Source organism: Colobus angolensis, unplaced genomic scaffold, assembly GCF_000951035.1.
Source record: "Colobus angolensis palliatus isolate OR3802 unplaced genomic scaffold, Cang.pa_1.0 Scaffold49, whole genome shotgun sequence".
NCBI classification, from domain to species: Eukaryota; Metazoa; Chordata; class Mammalia; order Primates; family Cercopithecidae; genus Colobus; species Colobus angolensis.
Genome location: NW_012118376.1, coordinates 1178462 through 1206202, shown reverse-complemented (window position 1 = coordinate 1206202; position 27741 = coordinate 1178462). Strand labels below are relative to the sequence as shown.

The 27741-nt window shown below is 46.0% G+C and overlaps 1 protein-coding gene and 1 pseudogene across 2 annotated transcripts in view; one reads left to right on the top strand and one right to left on the bottom strand.

Annotated features, from left to right (window-relative positions):
- Window positions 1-27741, bottom strand: part of LHFPL2 (lipoma HMGIC fusion partner-like 2) — a 275944-nt gene that overhangs the window by 17509 nt on the left and 230694 nt on the right. Inside the window, exon 6 of the mRNA XM_011959208.1 lies at window positions 12610-13224. Coding sequence (XP_011814598.1) covers window positions 12610-13039 — 430 coding nt within the window. The 5' untranslated portion in view covers window positions 13040-13224. The remainder of the gene's footprint in view (window positions 1-12609; window positions 13225-27741) is intronic.
- Window positions 21044-21543, top strand: LOC105524091 (annotated as a pseudogene). Its single transcript, XR_001003695.1, has one exon. The product of XR_001003695.1 is annotated as a 40S ribosomal protein S17 pseudogene (transcript).

Here is a 27741-nt window from a genome sequence, read left to right as displayed (position 1 = left end):
GCCCGGCTAGTTTTTGTATTTTTAGTAGAGACGGGGTTTCACCGTGTTAGCCAGGATGGTCTCGAACTCCTGACCTCGTGATCCGCCCATTGTAGAAAGCTCTTGACAAGTTTTTGAAATGGCTGGAGGAAAAGCTTCATTTTGCACTTCTGGCCAACAGAACACCAGCCACACAGTTACTACTGAACACATGTGCAGACCAAACCACAAGACTGGTCTTTTGCATAACTGCCTGCACTGAAAACCTTCCTGGCTACAGAAAATAGCTGGTTGTTAGGAAATCACATAGAAAAAAATAGTTGATTAAATGTAATACACTTTCAGGTATCTAGAGACCAGCCTGAGTCTAGGCTCAGATCTCTGAAATTGTTTCCAGCCTGGCCTGGCTGCAGCATGGACAGCTGCCAAGACAGGCCGTGGCTGACCTGTGAGAGCCGGCCAGGCACTGGCCGGGAGAGGAGCAGCACGCGGGAGAAGGACGTGAAAGGACAGGTGAGAGAAGACAAAAGATATGCGGGGGGATGAGGTGATCCATGGCCACTTGTGAAAGAGGCAGGGTGGTACTTAGAAGCAGTGTGAGCCTGGAGAACGGAAAACACCACTGTGAAGGTACCAGCACTGTGGGCAGAGGATGCAGAACTGTTCTGCAGCCCAGGAAAACGCCCACTCCTCTTGGCTGCATCGCAGATCAACCTCTGAGGGTGGGGGATGAGTTTTCCTGTTCCCAGTAGATGTTCAGAAGTCAGGCCATCTGTCTCGATCAAGTGTACAACAACTGGGACTGAGTGATAAGCAACATCGCTGTGTGTGGTTAACGCTCATCTGTGTGCTTCCCTCTCTTTTCTGTCTACGTTTTTAATCTTTCCCCGAGTCATCTTCCATGCTGATAGTCGGAAGTCATTCTGGCAGCCCCTAACAGCTATTTGTAGGCCACCAACTGTTGTTAAGTGGAGACATTTTCTCTTTTACAATATCCCAAGGCAAACTGTCAGTCGGAAGGCTGTGCTTTGAGGAGGGCTCATGTATCAGACCACATCCAGTTCCCTCGTCACTGAATCTGCCATTAAGATACACTCTTCCAAAGACCACAGTGTGAGCCTGCAGACTTCCCCTGTGCAGGGACTCTGGAGACACTCTGCAGTACTGATCCTCACTCACCAAGACAAGAGACACCCTACTTCAGAAGAAAGAGACATACATGACACAATTTAGAATGAATTTCATGGGTAAAAATAAAAAGTGGATAACTATCTGGAAAACTATCCAGTAAAAAAAAACAGAAGTCTTACTGTGACACAGATGCACTTGTCCCATTATAAAAAGCACTGGTTCCAAGACAGGCTGGAGGCCTGAACTGCGATTCCACTGGAAATGCGCTGACAGTGGTAAGGAGTGTTCTTATTCCTCAGTTTCTACAACTCCAGCCCTATCCCCAGCTACACTCAGTGCCTCTTATGCAGTCCTCTACACATATGGCAGTGTCGACCAGCTTCACATGTTATTTCTGATGCCCATTTCCTTTCTAAGCATCACTTCTTTGGAAGAACCTTCTGGAAAGGTCTTCTATAGTAAAAATGATAGATTCCAAGTAAAGATGAAATGGAGGTGAAATATAAACACCTTCCCCCAAATTTATAATATACATTCACAATGGATACTTTAACTCTTGTAGGAAGTTTGTAAAGGTGATTAGAATCCTTTAATAATCATGAAGATAATTTACACTAAAAATGGCAGCATTTCATCCTTGTTGAGCACTCTGTGCTAGACATTGGTTAAGCACTTTAACTCATGCAGTCCTGATAGCAATCCTATGAGGTTGATATTAATAGCATTTGACAGATGAGGAAACTGAGGCACAGAAGGGCTAAGTAGGGTTACACAGTTAACGGCAGGACAGGGAGCTCAAAATTAGAGAATGTGGCTCCAGAGTCCACTTCCTGAGCTTTATCCTAGACTGCTGTTTTACTGCAGACCAGAGACTAACTTCCAAGACAAAAACATTTGTCCAGCTGAAGGGGGGAGACTGATATGCACTCAAAAGCTGACTTAGTTATATCTACAAGGATTAGAGAGCAGATGATAAGGAACCATTATCAAGTGAGAAACCACAGGAGTGAGGGGTTATGGAGGGGGGAAGACTGCACCAAAACAAAGGTTGCCTAATGTCAAGCAGGTTGACTTGCTAATCCTATTGCAAAACAACAGCAAGATAAAGAAATTCCATCTCCACTATCTCTTCCATTTGATCTGAGTGTCACCAACCTTACCGAAGCATTAGATGCCACTTTGGAATGGCTGCCCTTGGTCCAACCAACTTCTAGAAAGAAGCCTAGTGAACAGGTCAGAACAATTTAAGATTCACTATGATGTGAACCTTGTACAGAATGTGGAACACCTGTGTGAGCAGAAAACTGCAAACAGCACCAAACCCACTGGACCAGAAGGGGAAAAAAAAAGATCTAAGCAGTATAATCAACTGACAACTTAGTTTTTGCTCAGATCTTGTATGCTTGGGAACCATCTGAAATTACAGATCCACTCAGAAAAATAATGCCATCCACAAAATGATCCATAAAAAAACGCATCCAAGAAAGCCATATGTAGCCAATTAGACAAAATCGGGCAATGAGCATCTCAGTCCCACATCCCTCCTCCAGTAGGTCAGGCCACTGTTCAGCCATCTCGCCTCCTCCAAGCAGCCTTTCTCAGTTCACAGAGCTGATGATCTTTGTCTTGCCTGACTGCCTCCTCACCCCTGAATCCTTGCACCACTATCTGTGATCCAGGAGGTGTTAGTTACACCCATGGCATTGAGGGATCTGCTTATTTCTATGTCTGCGTGCAGGGGAAGCTGCTCGTCATCTCAGGCATCTGGCTCTCGTGAAAGCTTGCTTAGAACAACTGTAAACACCAGAGGGTTGGGGGGAGGGCAAGATCTCTTCCTTCCACCCAGGAAGAGTTCCAGTTCTGTACCCTACAAGCCCAAATGAAATTAGCAAAGGTATTCAAGCCTGCTTGTCTTCCTCAGATGCCAGATGGGCTGCTATCTTCAGTACCAAAACTTCAATTAGCCACTCAGAGTCTGGGGCACTTAAGAACAGTATTTCTAAATAAAAGTAATATAACAAAGTAGGAGTTATAACATGAATCACGAATTTCTGCCCAATCGTGACCACTTTTGGTTAATCTATACCTTTGCCCATTCAGGTTTTTCAATGAAAACTTGTTCAAAGCCCAAGTAGAATTTGATTTAAGTGATGACCAGTTCTGAAGTGATTCTTTAAATGATGGCTCATCAGTTATTTATGCCATAACTGTCTAGGAGGGCTGTGGGTCTATGTCAGAATTGAGACTTAATGACAATCGTTAAATCCAAATGCCTGTAAATTTACAGCTGGGGCTAGAAGAGACTAATGAGCGGTTCCACAGATATGTGCCTCCGTCAGCGAACATACATTTACTGAGCATCTACTATGCATGAAGTGGGTTCCACTCTGAACACCAGAGGTAGAACTGAAAAGACACGTCGCACCCTTGTGGGGCTTCCTTATATTCTGAAACAGTGGTTCTTACACTTCCTGGACTTGACAGTCCAGAAAAACTGTTGGGAGGTCAACATTTTTTATTTTGCCAATAAGGACACTGAAGATAGCCTTTATTGTCTCCTCTCATCATTTCATAAAAGAATATTTTAATATAAGAAGGGTGAAGGATGTAATCAGAAAATAAAGGACAGTTCTTTGAAGCGAATACATTCGGCTTGATGAGATGTTACTACACTTACCAAACTTCCTTGATTTTGCTGTGAAATGGGAGAAGCCTTAGCACAGGGTGGACCAGCACTCGTTCAAAGGAAGCAACTTCTGGCTGAGGGCCCTTCTGCGGGGTAAGAGATGGGGTAGTGCAGAGGGTACCTGTGTTAAGATGTGGACACCTTTCTAAGAAGCCTATTTATTTACTGTGCAAGTATCAAGATACAGGGTAAGGAGGCTCTGAGTCTCTTTGGAGTCTAGGTCCAAACTTGTTTTTGTTGCATCTCATTTTGTGTTTTAAGTTTTAAGAGACAAGGTCTCACTATGTTGTCCAGGCTAGTATGCAGTGGCTATTCACAGGCGTGATCATATTGCACTACAGTCCCAAACTCAAGTGATCCTCCTGCCCGAGTAGCTAGGACTACAGGCATGAGCCTATGTGGCTTACTCCATCTCATTTTAAAGTTTCAAGAGTTTGTGGACAAGCTAAACCGGCTTAATGTCGACATTTAGTAACTCATTTAGTTCCAGGGGCCAGATCAGGAACAGAACAGGAAGTCAAAGGATTTCCTGGCAATAAAAGGGTTTTTGTGAATGACTACAGCATCTTTGAGAGCAGATCTCTACATGTTATTTTAGTACATGATCAATAATATTAGAAGGTTTAACCAGTAAGATTTTCAGAGACAAGCAAGAGAAAAAGGGAAGGAACTGGTTATTTTCAAGTTGTCAATTAAAAACAAAGAAGCTTGCATTAATGCTTTTGCTGTTTCCCCAGAGAAATCTAGTAGGATATCCATTTTCTACTAAAAATACTCCCATGATACTGTAGTTGGCAAGAAAAACACTCTCCAGGGTGGAGAGAAGATGACAGATGAACATAAATAGAATTCTTTAGAAGACAATCAGAGCACAGTTGTCATAAAAAGATCTGACAACCAAGGTCCCTAAAGGAAGTTTCTGTTATAATTACTTGAAATTAATGGCCATCAATTAAAAATTGTCTGATGTCCTTAGGATACGTGGAGAAACAATCTAGAAGATGCAGTTTCTCCACTGTTGAAGCCTCCCTCTTTCTCAGCAATAATTCCTGTTTAAAAGCAAATTACTTCCGCTAGCAGTTTTTAAAGCCTTAACTCTAGAACTGTTGAAATACATCTCAACAAACTCATCTAGCCAGATGATTCCTTCCCGTCAGTGATGAAGCCTTACTTCACATTCCGGTGAGAAGCTGTTCGTTAACTGGCTTATATGCAACTGGAAGAACTTTATGGAATACATTCTCCATAAGTTATTCATCAGACAGGCAGGATTACAAAAGACAGAGCTCCTGCTTGACTATAACCAAAATACACTGATAATTCAAAACAAGTTACTAAAATAAATAAACTGCAAAATGTAGTGTGTAACGGAGTAAAACGCACTTTGAAAAAACATAGTTACTAAGGTATGGAATTTCTAGGACAAGTAAATTTCTTGCCTGTTGAGGTCTTTGGGTGCAGATAACGTTAAATAATTCCTACTACAACAAACCAGGCACTGTCTTTTCAACACCAGATCCCTGAACTTGGCCTCTGTCACTCTGAACACACAGCCACTCTGCATTTTGAGATGAAATTACTTAAGAGTTGTGGACACGTATTTGTACTGATTCTTAAAGCATTTTAATATTGGCTTCACTTTCTCCTTATGTGTAGTTTTAATCTGTACTGCTGGCTGTCTTTAAAAGAAAAAAGTTGCTGGCCATTTAATAAAGCTACTGGGAAGACCATCTACAATAAATGAGCTCATAAATGTGGCTGGCTGTGCTGTAGGACAGTTCTTCAGAGCAGATGCAAATTATTTTTGAAGTGGCTTTATAGCTTAAAAGAATACCTTTGCATTAAGCCCCTAAAACAGAGTGCCGGAACTGCTCATGTAAATATTCAGAGCCATGCTTAAATGATTATTTGTTAATGTCATTTGAACATAGATCATCCATGGCTCTGTGATAATTTATGTCTACAATTAAGTAGTTGCCATGGCAAACCACTTTCACATTTTATTTGCATATCAACTGCTGTATCAGAATTTTAAGAGAGTTTGCAATTTACTTCCAGACTTTCCAACTCATTCTTTAAAAACAGGTCCCAGTCTTGGCCAGGTGCGGTGGCTCATGTCTGTAATCCCAGCACTTTGGGAGGCCGAGGCAGGTGGATCACCTGAGGTCAGGAGTTCGAGACCAGCCTGGCCAACATGGTGAAATCCCATCTCTACTAAAAATACCAAAAATTAGCCAGGGATCATGGCAGGTGCCTGTAATCCCAGCTACTCAGGAGGCTGAGACAGGAGAATTGCTTGAACCCGGGACGCAGAGGTTGCAGTGAGCCAAAATCAAGCCATTGCATTCCAGCCTGGGCAATAAGAGTGAAACTCCGTCTCAAAAAAAACCAAAACAACAACAACAACAACAAAAACAGGTTCCCGTCTCTAGATTTACTAAATTAATACCTGCTTGGCACACTTGCTTTTCAGCAGTCATTTTTTAATTTAATGATATGGCTGAATTCTTCATTCCCTTTATATATTATTTATTTTATATTTCTTTTGCTTCTCTATGGTACCGTTTATGAACTGATGACTCTCTAATACAGCCTGGGAGCAGAACTCAGGAGGTTGTAGACCTGCGTCTACAGGTCTCTGCACACAGCAGGCACCCAATAAAAGTGCCTAGGACTGAAATTGAATTTTGACCTACCTTCTCACAACATGTCTGCATTTGTTTTACCTTTTTACCAAGGGACTACTACTAAAGGCTGATGAATTAGGAAATGTGTCCTATCAGTGGTATGGTTAAACTGATTCATACATGGAACTGTTAGACCTGACATCTTGTGGAGCATCGTCTGTCTGGAGAGCCAGAAACCAGGAGCCTCCCTTTGGCAGCCAGAGGTCTTCAAGGCCTTATGCTCACCAGGAAGAAAAGGAAGGGCTGTTCCTTCTACTCTCCCCATGCCTCTTTGAGGGTGTTCTGAAGGTGGGCAACCAAGGTCACACCACCCCAGAGAAAGCCCAGTGACTTTTTCAGGAGTAAAATTCTGAGGCAGGGCTCCGTGTGTGCCAGGCATCTCGGTCCCTCTCCCTATGCTTCGCAATCCCTTGTTCTGATTTCTCTCCTCTCAGTGGCTGACCTTGTCTTTTGGGCCTGGGAGTGAATAAGTAGGGCATGAGAACAGTCATGGGGTTGGGCTATGGTCATAACCTTGCTGCTTAAGGTAATTTTTTACCCTGTGTAAAAAGCAGTAAGAATACCAAGTCCTGGAGAGTTATCAGCTGCATTTCATATGCCCGCCCATACTTCCACCCATCCGATTTATGACAAAAGCAATTCTATAAGCGGCAAAGGCAAAATCCCCACTTGTCTGTCCCAGCTTTTCCTTTTATTGCTTTTTTTCATGTTGTCCTCTTTCACCCTCAATCATCGCTCACTTCCCAGAAGGCTGAGCCTGCACACACCAGGCCCTTCACCGCCACTGCCAGCACCATTCCCACGACCACACCCTTCACCCCAGCCCTGCAGAGGCAGGGTTCAGCCCCAGGGCAATCTATCTGGTCAGACTGGTGGGGCAGCTTGCTAAGGCTGTCCTGCTGGACTGAGACCCATGCAGACAGAGGGCTGGAGGGGGTAGAGAGTGTGAGAGCCAGCCCAGCATAAAGGGAAGACTGGAAGATAGCAGGCAGCTGGCCGGTGGCTCATGCTCATGGCGGTCCCTGTGGAATAGGCCCAGCCAGCACAAGTGAGCCAAATCCTGAGCTCAGTTTAATGGCTTCAGTCCCAAATCTGAGTCACTGGGGATTCCATGGACTTCTAAGAGAACCCTACACGCATTTCCAAAAACAAACTGCTTGATGTTGTCATGGAAAACCTGGATTTTTGCATTCTACGGTTTCACGATGGATTATATCCAGGTCACGACCTAAGGAAGACAGCCGGCAAAAAGCCAACCCTGCTGGCTGATCACCCGGCTTTTGTAATGCATCCCAAAGGGATGCGAACCGATGTGTGTTGCTGGCTCTGCCAAGTCCTTGGACAAGTTCTCACCTCTGAAGACCAATCAGCCTGTGGTTTACTCTGCCAGGAGGCTCTGGGAAGCCACCTGCAATCAACATTCAATGGCTAGAAGCTGCCTCCAGAAGGCAAAGGAATGGAAAATGTGCATGTCAGGGGAAGGGCAGTGGGAGGAAGGTGCTCTTTGTTTTCCTGTCAATTTGACTGCTCTCTCCTGCTTTTTAAAAAAATGATCTGAGGACACCCCTGGTTACACCAAAGCCACAGGACTGCTGTGTGCCCTGAGCTCCAACACAGGCAGGCTCTTAAGGACAGGGAAGGACGCTACACACTGTATTTGTGTTTGATTTGAACAGAATAAGGTCAATTCTAAAAGCTACAAGATATCCCTGTTCCTTAGAATGCAACAAATCGGGAAACAAATGATATACTAAAACTTGCCAAGAAAGCAGAAATACTTTCATAATGATTCTACAGCTACCATTTATTATTTACTGTGTGTAAGCACTATGCTTAAGCCTTTCTCATAAAGTATCTAACTTAATCCTCAAAACAGTCCTGAGGTATAAACTATTGTTATATCCATTTTACAAGTGAGAAAACTATGGCTCAGAAAAAGTGAGGCAAATTGGTCCCTGTTTCAAAGGCACATTCAGGTGAGGCTTGACCCCTCATTACTGCGTGAGTGCTGAACATCAAGGATACGTGCACAGTATTTAGAAAGTATCAGCCGGATGTCCACCATCAGGCCAGGCCCTGAAGGCAGATCCTGCTATCTGGATTCATGTAACAGGCAAGAGTTATATTTCATTACTGTTTAAGTTAGCCCAGAGTTTGGGATTTCCACTGAAGTAGCAGATTCTTTCACACCCAATTTCTAAACTCGGAATATCAAGATTTTGATTAATTATGCTGTGTTTTTTATAGACAGTGAAGGCTACACAAGCCTGTGGCCTATTTATATCTTAAAATTAGGTATAGCAAAAGAAAATGCTTACGATCATTTTTCATCCAGTCACATTTTTGCCAAAATGTAAGGTGTAAGAACAAACACAGCCTGAGTGTATTTCTAAAGAATCTTTTTGTTGCTCTGGCAACAGGCTCCTTTCTCATCATCTGTGTCGGTGTTGAAGAGATCCAGGGCTGAGGGAGACGGGGCATAGGGAGAGAAGAGGCCGATGCTCACAGCTGCAGCAAGTCCTTGCTGAGGCCGGGGCTGACCAGAGGCTATCGCAGATTGGCCAATGGGAGAAAGCAAGCCAGCCCTTTCCGATGCCAGTGTGGCAACGTCCTTAGCCACGGGTTCAAGAACCACAGCGCCCCTTACGCTGGCTCGAAGTGCATGATGAGACCTCCAATGGGGGAGAAAACACCCACCGAGTATCCCTGGCAGGTGTGACCCCCCAAACTGAGAAGTATAGCTCAGTCCCTCTTTCATGATTTCTTCTCTGAAGGGTGATGCTAGGCTGGACGGTGAAAAGAAACCAGTTATTTCCTGTATTTCAGCACTTAGATCAGTGGCTCCTAGACAGCAAACTATGCAGGAATCTCTGCCTCCTGCCAATTTAAAATTGTGAGTAATTTCAGAATTTTTGAGATGCTGCATAAGTAACAGGAGTAAGGAGGAAGTTAAAGCTTCGAGACTGGAAAGAGGCAGAAGATCAGCACCAGCCCTCAGGAGTGCTCCCACGTCTTTCTCCTCAACCCTCCTCCCAGAGGCCCTTGTGCAGAAAGAAAAGTAAGAAAAAACTCATTGGAGGCCAGGCACAGTGGCTCACACCTGTAATCCTAGCACTTTGGGGGCGGAGGCGGGTGGATCACTTGAGGTCAGGAGTTTGAGACCAGACTGGCCAACATGATGAAACCCTGTCAATACTAAAAATACAAAAATCAGTTGGGCATTGTGGCGGGCGCCTGTCATCCCAGGAACTTGGGAGGCTGAGGCAGGAGAATCGCTTGAAACTGGGAGGGGGAGGTTTCAGTGAGCCAAATCATGCCATCGCATTCCCACCTGGGCAACAGAGTAAGAATCCGTCTTAAAAAAAAAAAAGAAAAGAGGCCGGGTGCAGTGGCTCAAGCCTGTAATCCCTGCACTTTGAGAGGCCAAGACGGGCGGATCATGAGGTCAGGAGATCGAGACCATCCTGGCTATCACGGTGAAACCCCGTCTCTACTAAAAATTACAAAAAACTAGCCAGGCGAGGTGGCGGGCGCCTGTAGTCCCAGCTACTCGGGAGGCTGAGGCAGGAGAATGGCGTAAACCCGGGAGGCGGAGCTTGCAGTGAGCTGAGATCCGGCCACTGCACTCCAGCCTGGGCGACAGAGCGAGACTCCGTCTCAAAAAAAAAAAAAAAAGAAAGAAAAGAAAAAAGAAAAAAAAACTCACTGGAGTGCTGGAATACCGGAGAGCCATACTAATCTTTGTGCAATAATGAACACCTTGCCATTAATGTGATGCACACGAGAGTGCCAAAATGTGTTGGACTAATCCACATTCAGAGATGGAATTCACTCAACTAATACCTTATTATAAACTGCATGTAAATAGTCTTGAAGGATACTATGCTTTGCTTCTGAATGACTGCCAAAGATAGGTTTAGTGTTACGGCCCAAGATGTCCCACCCCTTCCAGTAAATGGCCACTGGTTTACTGGAAGATAGTGGGATCATCAAGTTTCTCAGGATAAGAAGCACCCCTACATGACAAACCAGGAGTCTCATCTACATGCCAGCAAATCAATAAAGCCCATAATAAAGGCATGAAATCATCAAGGATGTACAAATACAACAGAGCGAGGGAACAGTAAACAGAAATCCTTCTCTCTGGTCAACCAGGGCTCTTCAACAGGATTAATAAATTGTGTGTGCTGGCTTCCCTTGAGCTACATGTTTGACTCTTCAAAAGCCTTCAGTAACATTTCTCTGCAAAAGTTTTAAGATATACACATGCATGCATACACACGCATACACACACACACACACACACACCCCTGAGGCACCTTGTGTCCAAGGAGAATAAAGCAGGGACATTTCTCTGACAAGAAAATGATGACTCAGTCTTGAAACCCACCTTTAACATTTCTGGGTAGTGAGATGCCAAGCTGAAGGGGAGACACGTCTTCAGAAGTGAGTCAAAAGGGGACAAGGAGCTTCACAGAATCAAACTCTAAGCCTACAAATTCTAAAAGAAGGTCATATTTTCCAATCTCCCTATTTTTCAGAAGGAGAACACTGAGACCCGGGGTGGGACATTTATCTCAACATGAAACTGCTAATGAGGAGCAATGCTGAAATACAGAATCCTGGTCCCCCAAATTCCATGAGTGCCTGGGTCACTTGTGGTATGGCTGATCCTGGCAGATGGAGAGATGAGGGACCTGAGACTTGTCCCTTTGGGCCAGAAAGTTTACGGGGCCTGGTGTCTGGATGGTGTATTCCCCCATGAAAGCAAATCAGAACTAAGGAGCAGGCCCTGTCATTTCTCTTGGCCCATTACTCCCCGTCCCCCACCCCCACCCTACACAGGGGCCTCCTAAGATTTGAGGAACAGTAAACTTGATCTTATCGGCTGTTTGGAAAAAAAACTGTCATTTGATCTGTTTATTTGGAAGCCAGCCCTGCTGAGCTCAAGAGTTTGCTATGAGGCCGGCTAGAGTGAATTTGTTTGGGGGCTGCTGCTTTACAGTCCTGGACACATGGCTCAGTGTATAACTTTATTTTGAAGAATCCTGTGCACACAGCTCTAGAATTTGCTGAGGGATGAACCACCTGTGCCCTTCATTTAGGGTTGTAGGTGGGTAACTTTGTCCTGTAGAGTCTAGATTAATGTCTTGGTTAAAAAGTAAGCACCTGTTTTCTGAATATCAAAGCAAGAGTCTACTCCTCTACTTCTTTGGGGATGTCTTCAAACTCAGCTGTGTGTGTGTGTGTGTGTGTGAATTTCTGTCACCCAGAACAAGAACCTTGAATCAAACCTAGACAGACTGTTACCCCATTGGTTCAGGACCCACCTTTCAAACCCACACAGGGAAGCCTACAAAAGTGCTGGTAGCAGTGGGTGCTTTCCTGCAGCTCACAACCTTCTCCCTGGGACCACTGTAAAGAGCTCATCCTTTTCTTTCCACCCATTTCTGATAAGCTAGTGAGTGAGAAATTCCCAGAAAATGGAAGAGTTAGCTTGCATTTTCTGATCTGAGTGCACAGAACATTCTGTCAGGCTCTAGGAGACAGACAATTTAAACCAGAACCTCACTAAACACAGAGCAGCTGATACTAATTCCTTCCCAGCCCGTGTCTTCCCCACCCAAGCTGAAATCATCTGGGGGCTGGAGCTGAGAGTGGATGGGGGAAGCAGGCTTGCTGCTTCTTAATGAGCGATCCCACTTACATTCCTCTTAGCATAGAGTGCTTGCTGAAGGTGGGACTCACGCTTTCCATAATTCCTCAGGGAGTTGCACTAAAGTGGAGAGCATGCTTTTAATTTAATGGGAAACACAAAAAGTAGGAGTAGTTATTACTCAAACTAAAACCAACAACTTAGACCCCGAGGAAATAAGCAATGAGGAGGACCATGTAACACCAGAGAAGAACAAGCCTGTTTTCTTGTGGGGTAATAAGACAGGGGAAAGAGGCCCATGTGAGCAGCACACAAACGTCGCCTAGAACGGAAGGGGCAAAGGAAACCTGATTAGAGAGAAAATGGTCTTCTCCAAAACTGGCAGGAAGCAAATGCCCGGTGCCAGAGTGCACTGCATCGGCAGCTCTCCATCCCTGCATCCCACCGTGCCCGGGGTCCTGCCTTCTTACCTGCAATTCCTTGCAACAGCCCACAGACGTTGAAGATGCTTTTCTTCATGATGCTCTGTACACACATGGTGAAGACGGACACCAAGGCCACCATGCAGAGAATAAAGATTCCCACAGCCAGGAAAATAGCTGTGGCCTGCCAGAAGCCGCTGGCGATCTCGCCGAAGCTCTCGGCGTAGGGCCCGCACAGCGTGTCCCGCTGGAAGTGCTGCATCCCTGGGTTCCGGATGCAGCGGGCGTAGATGCCCAGGGTGGGGTGGTAGGGCTCGGGGGAGCCCCCGCCTGGGCCCGCCGGCTCCGCGCCGCCGCGGCTCCTCGCTTTCCCGACCAGCCAGTCTGCGCTCATGAAGGCAATGAGCTCGGCAAAAGCCACCACAATACTCAGCAAGGTCCAGAGCATCGAGCGACAGGTGACAATGACATGACACATATTGATGTTCCAGGCGAAGAAAGAGTCAGGAGTCCACGGAGTTAATCAAAAAAAGAAAGTCGGTGGGGAAGGAGGCTCGGGCGGCCCGGGAAGGAAGTCGCAGCTGCAGTCATTCACTCCCGCCGCCGGCCGCGTTCATGCTGAGGACAGCGCTGCCGGACCCAGAGCACCGCCTGCGGCCTCACCTAGGGGAGAGGGAGGGCGGTTAGCAGCGCCGCCAGGCCCCGCCCCGCCTTCCCGCCGCGCAGCGACACAGTCCAAGCCCGGCCCGCGCCCGCAGAACCCTGCCAGCAAGCCCCGGGCCCGGCCAGCATGCCAGGCGGTTGTTGCACTGGCTGCGTTTGTTTCAAGTTCTCCCTGACCTCACTGCACTCAGAACTCTATGTGGCAGTTAACCTTCTCTCTCGGGAGCGCTATGGAAGGAGGCGGCTAGTGCCAGGTCCTGCTCCCAACCCAGGGAGCACTGTCCCGGTTGCTGCTGCTGCACTCTTAGGACAGGGCTCCCGCTCCCTCATCTTTTACTGGAAAAAGTCAAACAGCACAGGGATCCAGAGAGGAGGAGGCAAGAATGGCAATCAACTCTTATTAGTGGATTTTTTTTTTTTTTAAGTTTGCTAGACTTTTTGGCTGCTGTTTTGGTACTAGGTGAGTTAAGTTTTGCGAAACTTGCACCAAGCGCTTTTGCTTAACAGTAGAGAGTAGCAACACCCCACTTTTATTTCCTGGAAATTAAATTACTAGCAGAGACATAAGTGTGTTTGCTTCATAGGTAAATAAGAAACAATCCCATGAAAAAGAATAAACAAAACATTGCTCCCACACCTGTATTTCATCCATTTTTCACAGGGTGATTTTTAGACAAAATAATTTACACTAATTAAAACTCAGAGGGAAAAAAAACCTTAAGAGTTCATGACTTACTTGGGGAAATTATTTTTTAAAGACATTAATGACCGTTAACTAAGCATCATTACAACTGAGTGGACTTGTTGACAACAGAACCTTGTCTATGAAGAATGCATCCCTTGAATTGTCCCAATTCATCCCATGTGCCTCTGCCTAAGCTTCGATTCACCCCAGGTCTGGAACTCAACGTGCCCATTGTTTCTCATTTCACAGAGGCCTCATTCTGTCCCCAAGGAGGAATGACTTCATTACCAGAAGACATTGCTCCAATGGCTCAAGCCTTCTTCAGAGGAGTCTAGACCTTGAAACGGGGGCCAGCAGGGCTGGTCTGCAGCCCCGTTTTCTGCCCCATTCCAAGGCCAAGAACAATCCCTCAGCTTACATCTGGGCACATGGCCCTGCTCTGAATGATTAGATCTCATTAATCGAGGTCAAGTCAACTCCATGAGAACTACAAAGAGCCCCCTGGCATGTTGGGAGTGGGGTGAGGCAGGGAGTTATCGAAGAGGAAGAGAAGCGGGGAAATAAGGAAGCCCAGTGTCAAAGCTTAAAATGCCCGTTTCTGCACCCTGCACCAGCTGTCTGCCTGCTGGCTGACTTCCTAGTTAGCATGTGATCTACCCATCCCTTGAAACATGATGTATTTTAAAATCCTCATATCATGGTGGTTGCTATACAAGATGCTATTTTGGGGACACAGCTAGTGCACTACTAGGAACATATGCACTCAATTGTCAGGGTGTGTGTGCGTGTGTCACAGTGCTGTGCTGAGCACTGGGTAAGGGAAGGGAGTCCATCAGGTATGGGTTCCAAAGCCAGCTCCAGTACTGACCATGTGCATGTCTAACTTCTCAGAGCTTCCTCGTCTGAGCTGGTAAGGGTAGCCTACCTCACCAGATTGTTGCAAGGAATGAACAAGAACCTACTGAAGCACCCACACAGTGCCTGGCAGAGTAAGTGCTCAACAAATACCAACTCCTTGCCCTCAGAAGCTTTTCCTGTAACATAGATGACACCGTTCAGACAGCTACTGATCCAGTGGAGGTGCCAGTAGATTACAGAAACCTGGCCACTGCACACACAGAAAACATTAAGCACAGGCTACTTAGAGATGGACGAGGTCACTCATGTCTAAACTTTCCTGGCTGCCTTCAAGGGCAGAGTCCTGGTCTTCCTGTTTCCCCACTACCTAACTCAGCTGCCAATCCACCTGGTGGAGATAAATTAGCCAGAAGGTATATCCTACTCCAACTCACTCATTCTCAGCTCCTCCTCCAGATAGTATCAAATAGAAAGCCTTTTGAGAAAAAAGTTACTGAGGGCTTTAGAGGAGACTGTTTATAATGAAAATGATCATTCTAAAAGAGAACAAGAAAATGAGCCATAAAGACTCCTAGGAGGCCCTGAGAGGCTGCACGTGCCCACCAGGCTCACAAATACTTTGAGTCCACAGGTGGCAATCGCAGCCTGTTGAGAGCTATAAAGCCTTCCCATTTGATTAGAAAACCATTTTAGTTATGCCCAGCCAATCTCTGTCCCATCCCTTTTCTGTTAAATGTAATTTTTCTTTCTTTTTGTTTTTTTGAGATGGGGTCTCACTCAGTCACCCAGGCTGGAGTGCAGTGGCATGATCTTGGCTCACTGCAACCTCTCTGCCTCCCCGGTTCAAGCAATTCTCCTGCCTCAGCATCCAGAGCAGCTGGGATTACAAGCACACATGACCATGCCTGGCTAAATTGTTTTTAGTAGAGATGGGGTTTCGCCATGTTGGTCAGGCTGGTCTCAAACTCGTGACCTCAGGTGATCCACCCACCTTGGCCTCCCAAAGTGCTGGGATTACAGGCATGTGCCATTGCCCCGGCCTGAATGTAATTTTTCAATGAGAACATTCATATTTGTCCTCCTGCAGAACTGCAGGGCTCCTACAACCTCTCAGGTGACTTGTATCTTAATGACTACTCCAGTGTCCACTACCCTGGCCAGCAAGGTCTGCTCAGAGTGAAGAATGCAATTAGTTTGCAGCATCTGAAGAAAAAGGCTGTAAAGTTCAGGAGAGGAGAAGATAGGACGTCTGGGCTTAGCAAAATGCCTGAGAACTATTTGAAGGCAGGATTGCTTAAGGACCCACATGCTTAAGTTAAAATAATATAGTTCCCTCTCCTTTGTGCTAAAACATTTCCTCATTCACTGCACCAAATTCTCACACCCACACAAGATTGGCTGGGATGAGGGCTTCATTATTCTGTTTTCAACGGGGGAAAAGATGCTCTGTTCTCCCTAGTAAGTTTGCTAACTGCTACTATCAGAGGAACAGTTGTGATACGCAAGGCTGACTAAAACTGAGGCTTCCTGGGGGTTGTGATATGCTTTGGCTGTGTCCCCACCCAAATCTCATTTGAATTGTACTCCCATAATTCCCACGTGTTGTGGGAGGGGTCTGGTGGAAGATAACGGAATCATGGGGGTGGATCCCCCTTACTGTTCTCATGGTAGTGAATGCCTCTCACGAGATCTGATGGTTTGCTAAGGGGAACCTCTTTTGCTTGGTTCTCATTCTCTCTTGTCTGCCACCATGTAAGACATGTCTTTCGCCTTCCACCATGTTTGTGAGGCATTCCCAGTCACGCAGAACTGTGAGGAGTCCATTAAACCTCTGTTTCTTTATCAATTACCCAGTCTCGGGTGTGTCTTTATCAGCAGTGTAAAAACGGACTAATAGAGGCTGCAAGCAAAGTTCTTAGGGTGGCAGGACAAGGGACCATCTCGAAGTGCAGCAGGGGGCTTCTGCAATGGTCTGTGTTCTGTGAAGTGTACCAGTTTGGCTAAGTGCACTGAAAGGCAGGTACCTACTGAGACATCTGTATCAAAGGGGAAAGAGATCCTCATGACAGAACACTGTTAACCACAGGGATACTACGCACAGCCCTCCTCGGCCTCGCATCCATTGCTATTAACCATAACGCCTGCTTCCACAAAGTCCACTTCATAAACCAGGCCCTCACTGCCATTCTACGTAAACAACTTCTCTCTATGGGCCACTAAATACGTTTCCCTTCGAGAACACCTGACCTTACTACCGCATCCCTGGTGATTGTGGATAATCTAGACAGCCCTCTTGATGTTCAGAAAACGATGACTGGCACAAAGGTGTGCAAAATAAAGCCTCTTCACTTAAAAAAAAAAAAAAAGACAAATGAGAATCCTGCAGAAACCTACATTAATACCATAGAATAGGGAGCAAGGAGGAGTTTCTAAATGGCTGGTCTGTGGGAGTCAGTCCTGTGTACGGATTCTTCCCAGAGCCCTAATTTGAAAAGGTAGAGTGAAGGTCCTCAGCAGAGCTGAGCCGGGGTTTGTCACTTAAATCCCATGTCTGTCTTTGGCAGCTTCCTGCTGTCAGCAGGGAAGAAAGTACATGTGAAGCCAGAACCACCCAGTGCCCATCGGCTGGATCACCTGGACAGAAACTCAGGAGTCAAGTTCACATCTACCTGGAAAGAGTGAAGGAAACCGGAAGGACATCAATCAAGGCAGCATCAAAAAGCCCTCAGTCCCCATCCTGATGGGAACAGCACACCCAAAGAATGAGGCCAGGACAAACAATGTTTTGAAGAACACTACCTTGCTAACTCACCCTGGTTCTGTTTTTCAACTTTATTATGAACGTTTTCAAACATAGATATGAGTTGGCAAGAACAGACAACGAACACCCACATACCCAACACCCAGATTCAACATTTGTTAACATTTTCCCATATCTGTTCCATCAATCTATAGCATACACACTCACACATTTTCTCAAATATCTGAAAATGAGTTGCAGATGTTTTGACACTTCACCCCTAAATACTTTAGCATACACCTCCTAAAAATAAGAACATTTTCCTATATAACCACAACAAGATTAGCACACTCAAGAGAATGGACAATAATCCCCTTATACCCAAAGTCTAGTTCCCACTCAAATTTCCCTACCCCTGCCCTGTTTTTAATAGCTATTTTCTTAAAACCATGACTCAATCACGGCTCATACATTTGATTAGGTTCTTTTAGTCAAGGATAGTCTTCCCACCCCAACCTATGTCACCCCATCCCCATTATTTTCCCCCTGACATTGACTATTTGAAGACACTGGGCTAGTTGTCCTACAAAATACTCAACAACCTGGATTTGTCGATTTCCTCATGATTTCATTTCAACTTGTTCTCCATCCTCTATTTCAGAGAAACTGGAAGTGACATATAAAGGCTAGACTGGTAGATTTTTGGCTGATCTCTATTTTCATTCTTGCAGTCTCCCTCAGACACATGAATCCCGCAAGGGTCAGCAATATGGCCTCCATCCCCATTTCTTCTGCAAGGATGAGAGGATTAAGAGAAGTAGAATGTATGTGCTTTTACCTTCCAAGACTTGGAAAGACCCTCCAGAGTGCTGCTTCTTAAAGTGTGGGTTCCTGAACCATCTCCCAGAGAAGAATGACAGCTACCTGTTTCAAAAAGTACATTCCTGGTCCCCAACCAACCATTGATTCAAACTTTTTGGGTAGTGCCAGAATCTGCATTTCTCACAAGCTCCCAGGAGAGCCTTTCACAGAAAGTCCACTGTGAGGCAGCGTGGAAAAGGTTGGTTCCGTGGTATTGGGGAAGAGAGGTAAAGAGCAGAGGCAGGAGGGGTGTGGCCTGGCTCAGTCAGGACAGACCCAGGGGCCAGATCACTTGTCCCCTGCACAGCTCATGATGCCTCCCAGGTCACAGGACCCAGTGACTGTAGGGAAACCAGCTGTTCTCCCAGCTCATCTGTTGTCTGATAATCCTTGTACAGCATGAAACGATCCGCCCAAACATTCAGGTCCTTTTCCTCAGAGGACAAAGGCAGCTTTCAGAACTGGAAGGATAGCACTGGCACAAAAAGCACAGGAGCTTGCATGACTTAAAAAAAAAAACGTACCAAAGGAGGTTTTGAAACTCTCACTCTGGCCACCCCGTAAAACACACTGACTACAGAAATCCAGACATCTTGATTATACGTAAGAGGACCCAAATGCACTAACAATTCTATTGTTCTTTAGAGTACAGTCTAAACATGCTCAACACCTCCTGCTTTTGCCAATTTCCTTGGCTCAACTTCCGATCGACTCCTCTTCTCCATCCCATCTCTGACTTCTGGGAAAACTCTGAATCTATGGTTCCCAATTAGGGGCAATTCTGTCCCCATCCCAACTCCGCAGGGGACATTTGGCAATGTCCGAAGGCATTTGGGGCTGTCACAGCTATGGGGGTAGGGGTGTGTGCTACTGGTATCTGGTGGACAAGGGTGCTGCTAAATAAAAATTACCTGGCCCCAAATGTGAGTATCAACAATGTCGAGAACCCCTGCTCTGGGGGCTTCTCACAGAAGGCAATTTTGAATGTATAGGAGCAACTTAAGATGATTTTTAAGATCTATTTTTAAAAGGTCTATTCTGATGAGTATGTCTATAATCTGGACATTCATAATATTTACTAAATTAAATATATTTTTAGTTGTTTTTCTCCATTTTTAAAAAAGGCCATGCTAGTTTGGATGTCCAAGATGACAGGATGACAGGGCCTGGGGCCCCAGAAGCCAGGGCAGACTGACTCAGAACTTCATGCCCTTGAGCCTGTCTTTTCTGGGGTCCCAGGTGGTCTCTGCATCATACGCTAAAGTTAACTTCTGTTTTCAGAAATCTCTATTCTGCGAATGGCAAAATGGGGCTCCCCACTCATTATTGTTACCTTTCTTCACCTACACCTGAGGGGCCCGGACACAGGTTCAGAAAACTAAACGGTTGGCCACATGGCTTCTGCTTCTTTCAAACTCCTCTCCTCCAGAGTTGGGCTGGTCACTCAGGAGGTACTCAGGTGGCCTTGGCCACCCCACATCTCAGGGAATCTCAAGGACCCTACGAGGCAGACCTATAAGATTTTCAGGCTTGCTGATTCTTACCTGAGCCCTCTTAAAAGATGCTTCTCTTCCCCTTGAAACTATTGACATTCTCAGCTGCCTGGCAGCCCCTCCCTCCAAACACACCTGAACAAGTCTCTTTTCTTCTGGGCATGGGAACCCCAGTGAGCTCTCTGACCCCATGCCCACTGTCAAGTTTGTTGCTTAATGCACCCATCCTGGCCAGTCATAGGTTTCTTTCTTGATGCCAACTCCAACTCCTCATGTATCCAATTAACCTACCTCTGGGCACCCATTTCTAGAGAGGCCATTTTCCCCCTCCCATCCTGAGGTATCTGTATTAGTCTGTTCTCATGCTGCTAATAAAGACATACCTGAAACTGGGTAATCTATAAAGGAAAGAGGTTTAATGGACTCAGTTCCACATGGCTGGGGAGACCTCACAATCATGGCAGAAGGCGAATGAGGAGCAAAGGTACATCTTACATGGCAGCAGGCAGGAAAGCATGTGCAGAGGAACTGCCCTTTATAAAACCAGCAGATCTCGTGAGACTATTGACTATCATGAGAACAGCATGGGAAAAACCCGCCCCTATGATTCAATTATCTCCCACTGGGTCCCTCCCATGACACGTGGGGAGTATGGCAGCTACATTTCAAATGAGATTTGGGTGGGGACACAGCCCAACCATATCAGCGTCTACAGCCAGAGACTGTAGACAAGGTCCACTTGTCTGGTCCTATTTTCTGAATGATTCCTTCTCTTCTAAAGCCCACTTGCATATTTTATGTTTGTTTTCCCCCTATTTCTACAAATGTCCTCATCTAAAAGCTCTTTAGGCAAGTCTTTATGTGTCTGTCCAACAGGCAGGAGGAGCTGAACAAACCAACCTCTAAGGGAGACGCTAAAATCTGAGGTAGTCCAGATCCCATAGGCCGGGGTCATATGCCTATGCCTGTACAGGCCATGGGGTCGAAAGCATTTTCAATTTGTTTACATGAAATTAAAACTTGAATTTCAGGAGCTGCCTTTTAATGCCACTGCTTTATAGGAATTTTAAATGAAAGGTGTTTTTCAAGCTTATAATGAATTCTGTGATATTCGGCAAAATATACGTCTTAAAGTGAACCTCTTGTGTCTTCTCAGGATAAGAGAGTTTTAATTAAGAAAAGTAGGTTTCCTCTTTTACCAAGGACCCGCCAACATGGGCCGCGTTCGCATCAAAACCGTGAAGAAGGCGGCCCGGGTCATCATAGAGAAGTACTACACGCGCCTGGGTAATGACTTCCACACGAACAAGCGCGTGTGCGAGGAGATCGCCATTACCCCCAGCAAGAAGCTCCGCCACAAGATAGCAGGCTATGTCACCCATCTGATGAAGCGGATTCAGAGAGGCCCTGTAAGAGGTATCTCCATCAAGCTGCAGGAGGAGGAGAGAGAAAGGAGAGACAATTACGTTCCTGAGGTCTCAGCCCTGGATCAGGAGATAATTGAAGTAGATCCTGACACTAAGGAAATGCTGAAGCTTTTGGACTTCGGCAGTCTGTCCAACCTGCAGGTCACTCAGCCTACAGTTGGGATGAATTTCAAAACACCTCGGGGACCTGTCTGAATTTTTTCTGCAGTGCTATATTATTTTCAATAAATCTGAGACAACAGCCAAAAAAAAAAAGAAAAAGAAAAAGAAAAGTAACAGGCTGGGTACAGTGGCTCACACCTATAATCCCAACACTTTGGGAGGCCAAGGCGGGCGGATCACCTGTGGTCAGGGATCGAGGTACCCAGGGTTTTCCAACTTTCCCTAATGAGAATGCCACATTCGAAACTGTAGAAAGGTTTATACTTTCTCCATTCATTAACTATAGGAATTCCCCAAATATTTAGGATTCATACTACGCTTTGAAAACAGATGGGCTTCAGTGCAGCTTCCAGAGGGATGCACACTCCTCAGGGGAATGTGAGCGTGACGCACAGCTGCCAGCAGCCCTAGGTACCTTCGAATACAGAATGATCCTTCCACTCTGGGCAGAGCCCGGCCTGCAGGACTGAGCCGGTGTCATGACTCAGGAATGTGCCAGCTGGGAGGAGGTGGCCCAATGACTGTTCCTCACTGCAGCCCAGATGAAGTCACTGCACGCTCAAAGTTCAAGATGGTCACAGAAAAACTCCTTTTTAAAAGTCTGAACTCTTGCACTTGTTCATATGATCCCAGTGTCCTCTTTCTGGGAAGAGGGACTTATTATTGTAGCTTCTAACAATAGTGAGGCATAGTAAACAGAGATAAAGTTCAGCTGGATGTCCCAGAAGCAGTATGTGTCAGGAAACCAGGCCTCTTAAAAACAAAGCAAAAGGCTGGGGCAGAAATGGCTTTAGGTCATCTCTATAAGAGATGCTTCCCAACTCCCTGTTCCCCAGGTGCTCACCTGAATGGGCTGCTAAGCAAGGTGGGCAAAGGAAGCCTGTCCCATTCCACGCCCAGTGCTATGGACTCCCAGGGGCTCCAGCTACCTTGCTCCCCAGCGTGAGCCAGGCTGGAGAAGACGACCGCTGAGAACCCACACAGCCCTCCGTAAGAGAGACACGCGAGACAAGAGAGCCTGGGGGAATCCACAGAAGAGAAACTAGACTGGATTTTGGTTAGGTGATAAAAAGGAGCCTGTCCCTGGGGTGCTGACAGATACTTCTTTGAGGTGGTTAGGACAGACCTCATCACAGCAAACCATTTCTCACAGCCCTGATCACCTCAGGCCTCACAAGAAGTTCCTTTTCTCTGTACCCCACAGGTGGGTGGCTGATAATTCTGGGTTCCAGTATAACATGGCAACAGCCAGAATCTGCCTCTGGGGAGGAACTGTCAGGCTTCACGAAGGGTACACCGGACAACACCCCTTGCCTCCACCCCTCCAGGGCAAGGAGCTCATCCAGAAAGGCAGCATGTAGGAATGACTCAGTCTGGAGGCAGACTCTTCATCTGAACTCTGGCTCTACCAGGTCCTCAGTAGCGACCTTACGTGAAACTGGGCCCATGTTCCTCAGTTCCTGTGTCTGTAAAACGGAGTAACAGCCTACCACATAGGGATGTTGTGAGGATCAACTAAGTTAAAGTAAGTATCAAGCTTAGAACAGCACTTAACACATGGCAAGCACTCCATCCATGTGGACTATCCCCTGCAACAGGATCCAGCCTCCCCATCCCTTGACCCGGCATAAACACAACCACTTCTGGGGTCGTGTCTCAGGCACTCCTTTTGCCACTTAGATCTTCAGGTTTGGAGCCCATCTGGCAGGTAGGTAATTAGCCTTTCCTTCAAATACTAATTTCCCCCTGGAAAAGGACTTGTGTGGCAGAAAGGATGTGCCACAGAGCTGGAACTGCTTCAGTGCTATAAATCACACTCTAGCATTAACTAGCTCTGTGTCTTTGGGCAATAAACGTCACCTCTCTAAGGATAGTTTCCTCATCTCTAAAGTAGGGGTAAGGCAAGTCGCTGCCACACTTTCTGGGTGGAACACAAAAACTGTGCACGGAGGGTCAGGCGTAATTGCAGGTACCAAGACATAGTAGGAATCATTACTATTACCATCATAGTGGTCAACATTTATTTTTCTGCTGTTTATCTCCCCAAGGCCACAAAAACACCTTCTATTATCATTCTAACTCTCTGTAGAAGGAAATTGTTCCAATGGCAAAGTAATAGGCAAGGGAAAAAGACCACCAGGCAGGCAGGCAGGCAGGCAAACATGGGTCCCGACCCAGGCTCGGCTCTCGGCTAATGGGTGTGTGACCTCGCAAGGCTCCACTGCCTACTCTGGCTTCAATGTCTCAGTGCCCCGCTGGACTTGCAGGTCACCACTGTCACTTTCAGCTCCAAAAGTCAGTCATTTCAAGCATATGACCACCTCTTCTACCTTCTCCCAGACCAGAGGCTCCTCCCAGAGCAGATGGCTCCATAAGACCTGCTCCTCTGGAGAGGGAGGTCTCTGGGTGGAAGGAAGAGGGGAGACCCCACAGGTTACCAGGCATGGCAAGGGACAGCTGTGGCTGATGGAGAGCTGAGCATGGCCGTGGCACACCCGTGGGCACTACACAAGGGGCTGGCCCAGGGCCCTGGCCAAGGGTATGGGTGGCCTGGCTCCCTCTTCCGCTCATAGGTTTGTTTGTTTTCCTGGGGTGGGAGAACCTAACTCTGACTTCTATTCTTGGGAATATGGTAGAGCATTCCCCACTCCAGTCTTTGGGCTAACTGCTAAAAATGAGGCCACCGCTGCCCTGGGCCACAGAGATGGACCCTGCCTTTAAAGGACCCTTACTCAGTTTTGAAAAATCACCAACTGTTCCTTTCTGATATACTTTTGCTTCCTGTTTCAGACAAGTAAAATGCTTGGAATCATTAACAATTTGATAGCTGTACGCCAAAGGACATGGCAGAATACAAAGTTTTAACCATTTTTAAAAGGATTTCTATTTTGCTTTCTTACATATGTCAAGAAAGGTGCTGATTAACACGTACATATCAAATGGAATTCTAAAGCTGAAAACAGCCAGCACTATGGGAGACTCCTTTTTAAGTGACTTAGTTTCAGGCAAGAGTCAGAAGTCATATCCCTTTCATCTCAAGACATAAACTGTATGAAACTGTCCTACAAAATTAACATTTGCTATTTATCCTCCATTCCTCAGTGAATTATTAAAATCAAGCAGTACAATTCTCTCATCAGTTATAAATGGCCCCAGAAGGCCAATTTACATCTATCCAGGGGCAATTTCTGATGAGCATATTTATTAATGATCTAATAAAATGTCTTGTTTTGTTATCAACTAAATGATTCAAATGATGCTTTAAAATCTAATACTCCAACCCAATAGTCTGGTGATGAAGCTAGTGAGCTGACATTAATTTAAAGTGATTTGTAATTTTATTTGGCATTATCAATAACACCATGGATAGATTTAAATTTTAAGAAAATTTTGGGCCGGGCGCGGTGGCTCAAGCCTGTAATCCCAGCACTTTGGGAGGCCGAGGCAGGCGGATCACGAGGTCAAGAGATCGAGACCATCCTGGCTAACACGGTGAAACCCCGTCTCTACTAAAAAATACAAAAAACTAGCCGGGCGAGGTGGCGGGCGCCTGTAGTCCCAGCTACTCGGGAGGCTGAGGCAGGAGAATGGCGTGAACCCGGGAGGCGAAGCTTGCAGTGAGCTGAGATCTGGCCAGTGCACTCCAGGACAGAGCGAGACTCTGTCTCAAAAAAAAAAAAAAAAAAAAAAAGAAAATTTTGGCTCCCCATGCTGTCAAAGGCAGTATTTTATAAGGTTCAGTAAAATTGATCTGATTACGATGATAATCACCAATAGCAAAGGTCAGGGGTGAGAGGTTCTGATAAGCTAAATTACTTGGCAGTCAGTCACGCACATCTTAAACTGACAGGTCAGTTGAAAGCTTGGGTTGTGAGAATAAAGCTATGTCAACAACAAAAATGACCCAAACATGTCACTTTCACTCCTCCTAATTTCCTGACTTTTGCTCCAATCTGCCCTTTAGCAAGATGGCCATTCATAAAAAGGAGTGCTGAACCATCTCAGGCCTTTGTGATATGGGCAGGAATGAAAAAGCGGACCTTCTAAGGCTGGCCATGCGGAGGAGAGCAATAACTCTATGCTGTGTGCAGATGTGACCCCTCCTCCCACCCCAGGAAACCAAGGGCCCAGGCTCTTAACAGGCCTGATGGATTTCTGAGGTAACAGGTGAAGTTGTGTCAATTCTGCAAAAATAATTTTTCCCAGAACCCAGAATATTTGCTTTTTCCTCTCTTCTCACTAAACTTCATGCTACTTGAAAATAATACTCATTAAACATCAGCTAAAACTAAAGCACTTAAAAAGGAGTCACATTGGCCAGGCATGTTGGCTCACAGCTGTAATCCTAGCACTTAGGGAGGCTGAAGCAGGTGGATCACCTGAGCTCAGGAGTTCAAGACCAGCCTGACCAACATGGCAAAACCCTGTCTCTACTGAAAAAACAAAAATTTTAGCTGGGCATGGTGGCAGACACCTGTAGTCTCAGCTACTCAGGAGGCTGAGGCATGAGAATCGCTTGAACCCAGGAGGCTGAGGTTGCAGTGAGCCGAGATTGCGCATTGCACTTCAGCCTGGGTGACAAGAGTGAGACTCTGTCTCAAAAAAAAAAAAAAAAAAAAATTAAAAAGGAGTCTCTCATATTGCTGACCTCCCAAACCAGAGAATTCACATTAATATACATTTGCTGACACCTGTTTATCACTGTGATTACTACAGCCAACTTTCATCGAACCAAGCACTGAAGTTCTAAAGTGGTAAGGCAATCCAGACACCTCTAGAACCAATACCTTGTTCACAACTGATTGTCCAAGGTTGAAGTACTGGACAATGGGGGCGGAGAGGGAAGGCAGGCAAGGAGACCTGACGATACTCTTACTGCCCTCCAGAAACTATTATTAACACTGGAATCAGGAAATACACAGATATAATAAATACCTGAGCCACTGAAGACCATAACTAGGTCACTGAGAACACAGTGCCCTGAGGTGGGTAGGGCAGGACCGAGGGGTGAGAATCTTGAGAAAACCAAGATAAGGTCTCATCAGGGATATAATATCTGGGAAGTAAACAGATGGTTAATTCAAATGGGAGAGTTGTAGTTGGGGGAAAAAAGGGTTGAAGTTTTTCTGCGTCTGTTGTATAACCCCAGATGGTTACACAAAAACACTTCTTAATAGAAATCAAAAGGGTTGGACCATGCTGACATGGCTTATGTTCTCAGCAGCACAGAAGTGGCTGATAACCTGTTTCTGGTGTGTGCACGTGTGTGTCTGTGGTGTTTGTGTGTATTTCTGCAAGTTAAAATGGAAAATGAAGGGCCGAGTGATTTTTTTTAACCCAGGCATATCTGCTAGCTATGTACTATGACAAATTTCAAACAGAAGAATGAAAACTCACCTTGTGTTCTCACAGTCCCTCATACCCATTCAAATTCACTTTTTAACTCACAGGATTATTTGTGAACTTTTTATAATGGTTTACGAGGAACGAGAATGACCCTGAACTACTTTAAGTATGTTAGGCACTCAGGAGACTTGGGAGCTCTCAGACTACAAAAAGCCCGGGACGGGATGGAGCTCCCCCATGGTGAAGGTGTAGAAGAAGGCGGAGGACCAGGATGTACCCTGGGGATGCTATCTGCCCGAGACAGGCAAAAGGGGGTTAATCTGCCAAAGAGACAGAGGACAAGAGACAACCTGCCAGACAGACAACCTACCAAGGATGAAGAATGAGGGGGGATGGTCCTAGAAGGCAATGGCCCACAGGGGCCAGTGGCTGTCACTGACAGTCACACCCTGAGAAACAAGCATTTCCCCCTGAAAAGAAGTAACGAGTACAGCAGGAACTGAAGTCAGTCTTGCCGTGGCCTGTGATACACTTCAAAATGTTGTGCGCTGCTTTTTAGCTGGATTCTCAATTTCTCAACCCCGAACATTTAATTAAAAAGAGTCCCAAGCAGTACTTTATCTGAGGAGTCATTACAATAAACAGGCAGTTAGCACAAGGTCAAGATAAGGAAGAATGTGAACAATACAATGGTGTAGATGCTGTGGAGGGGCCGGGCAGGGGGCTGGGGGGAAGGAAACCAGCCGGACAATGCACAGATGTCTGTTTTCACTGCCAGGAGTTCAGACAAACAGGAAGACCTTAAACTTCTCCAACTGGGAACACTCGGTTTTACCTGATGAGCAGAGGGGCTGAGCACATGACTAGAAACAGAAACAGAAGGTTGTCATTAAGGCGATAAGGCTCGCTCCACACAGAACCCACACCCAGCCTCGTTCTCAGGAA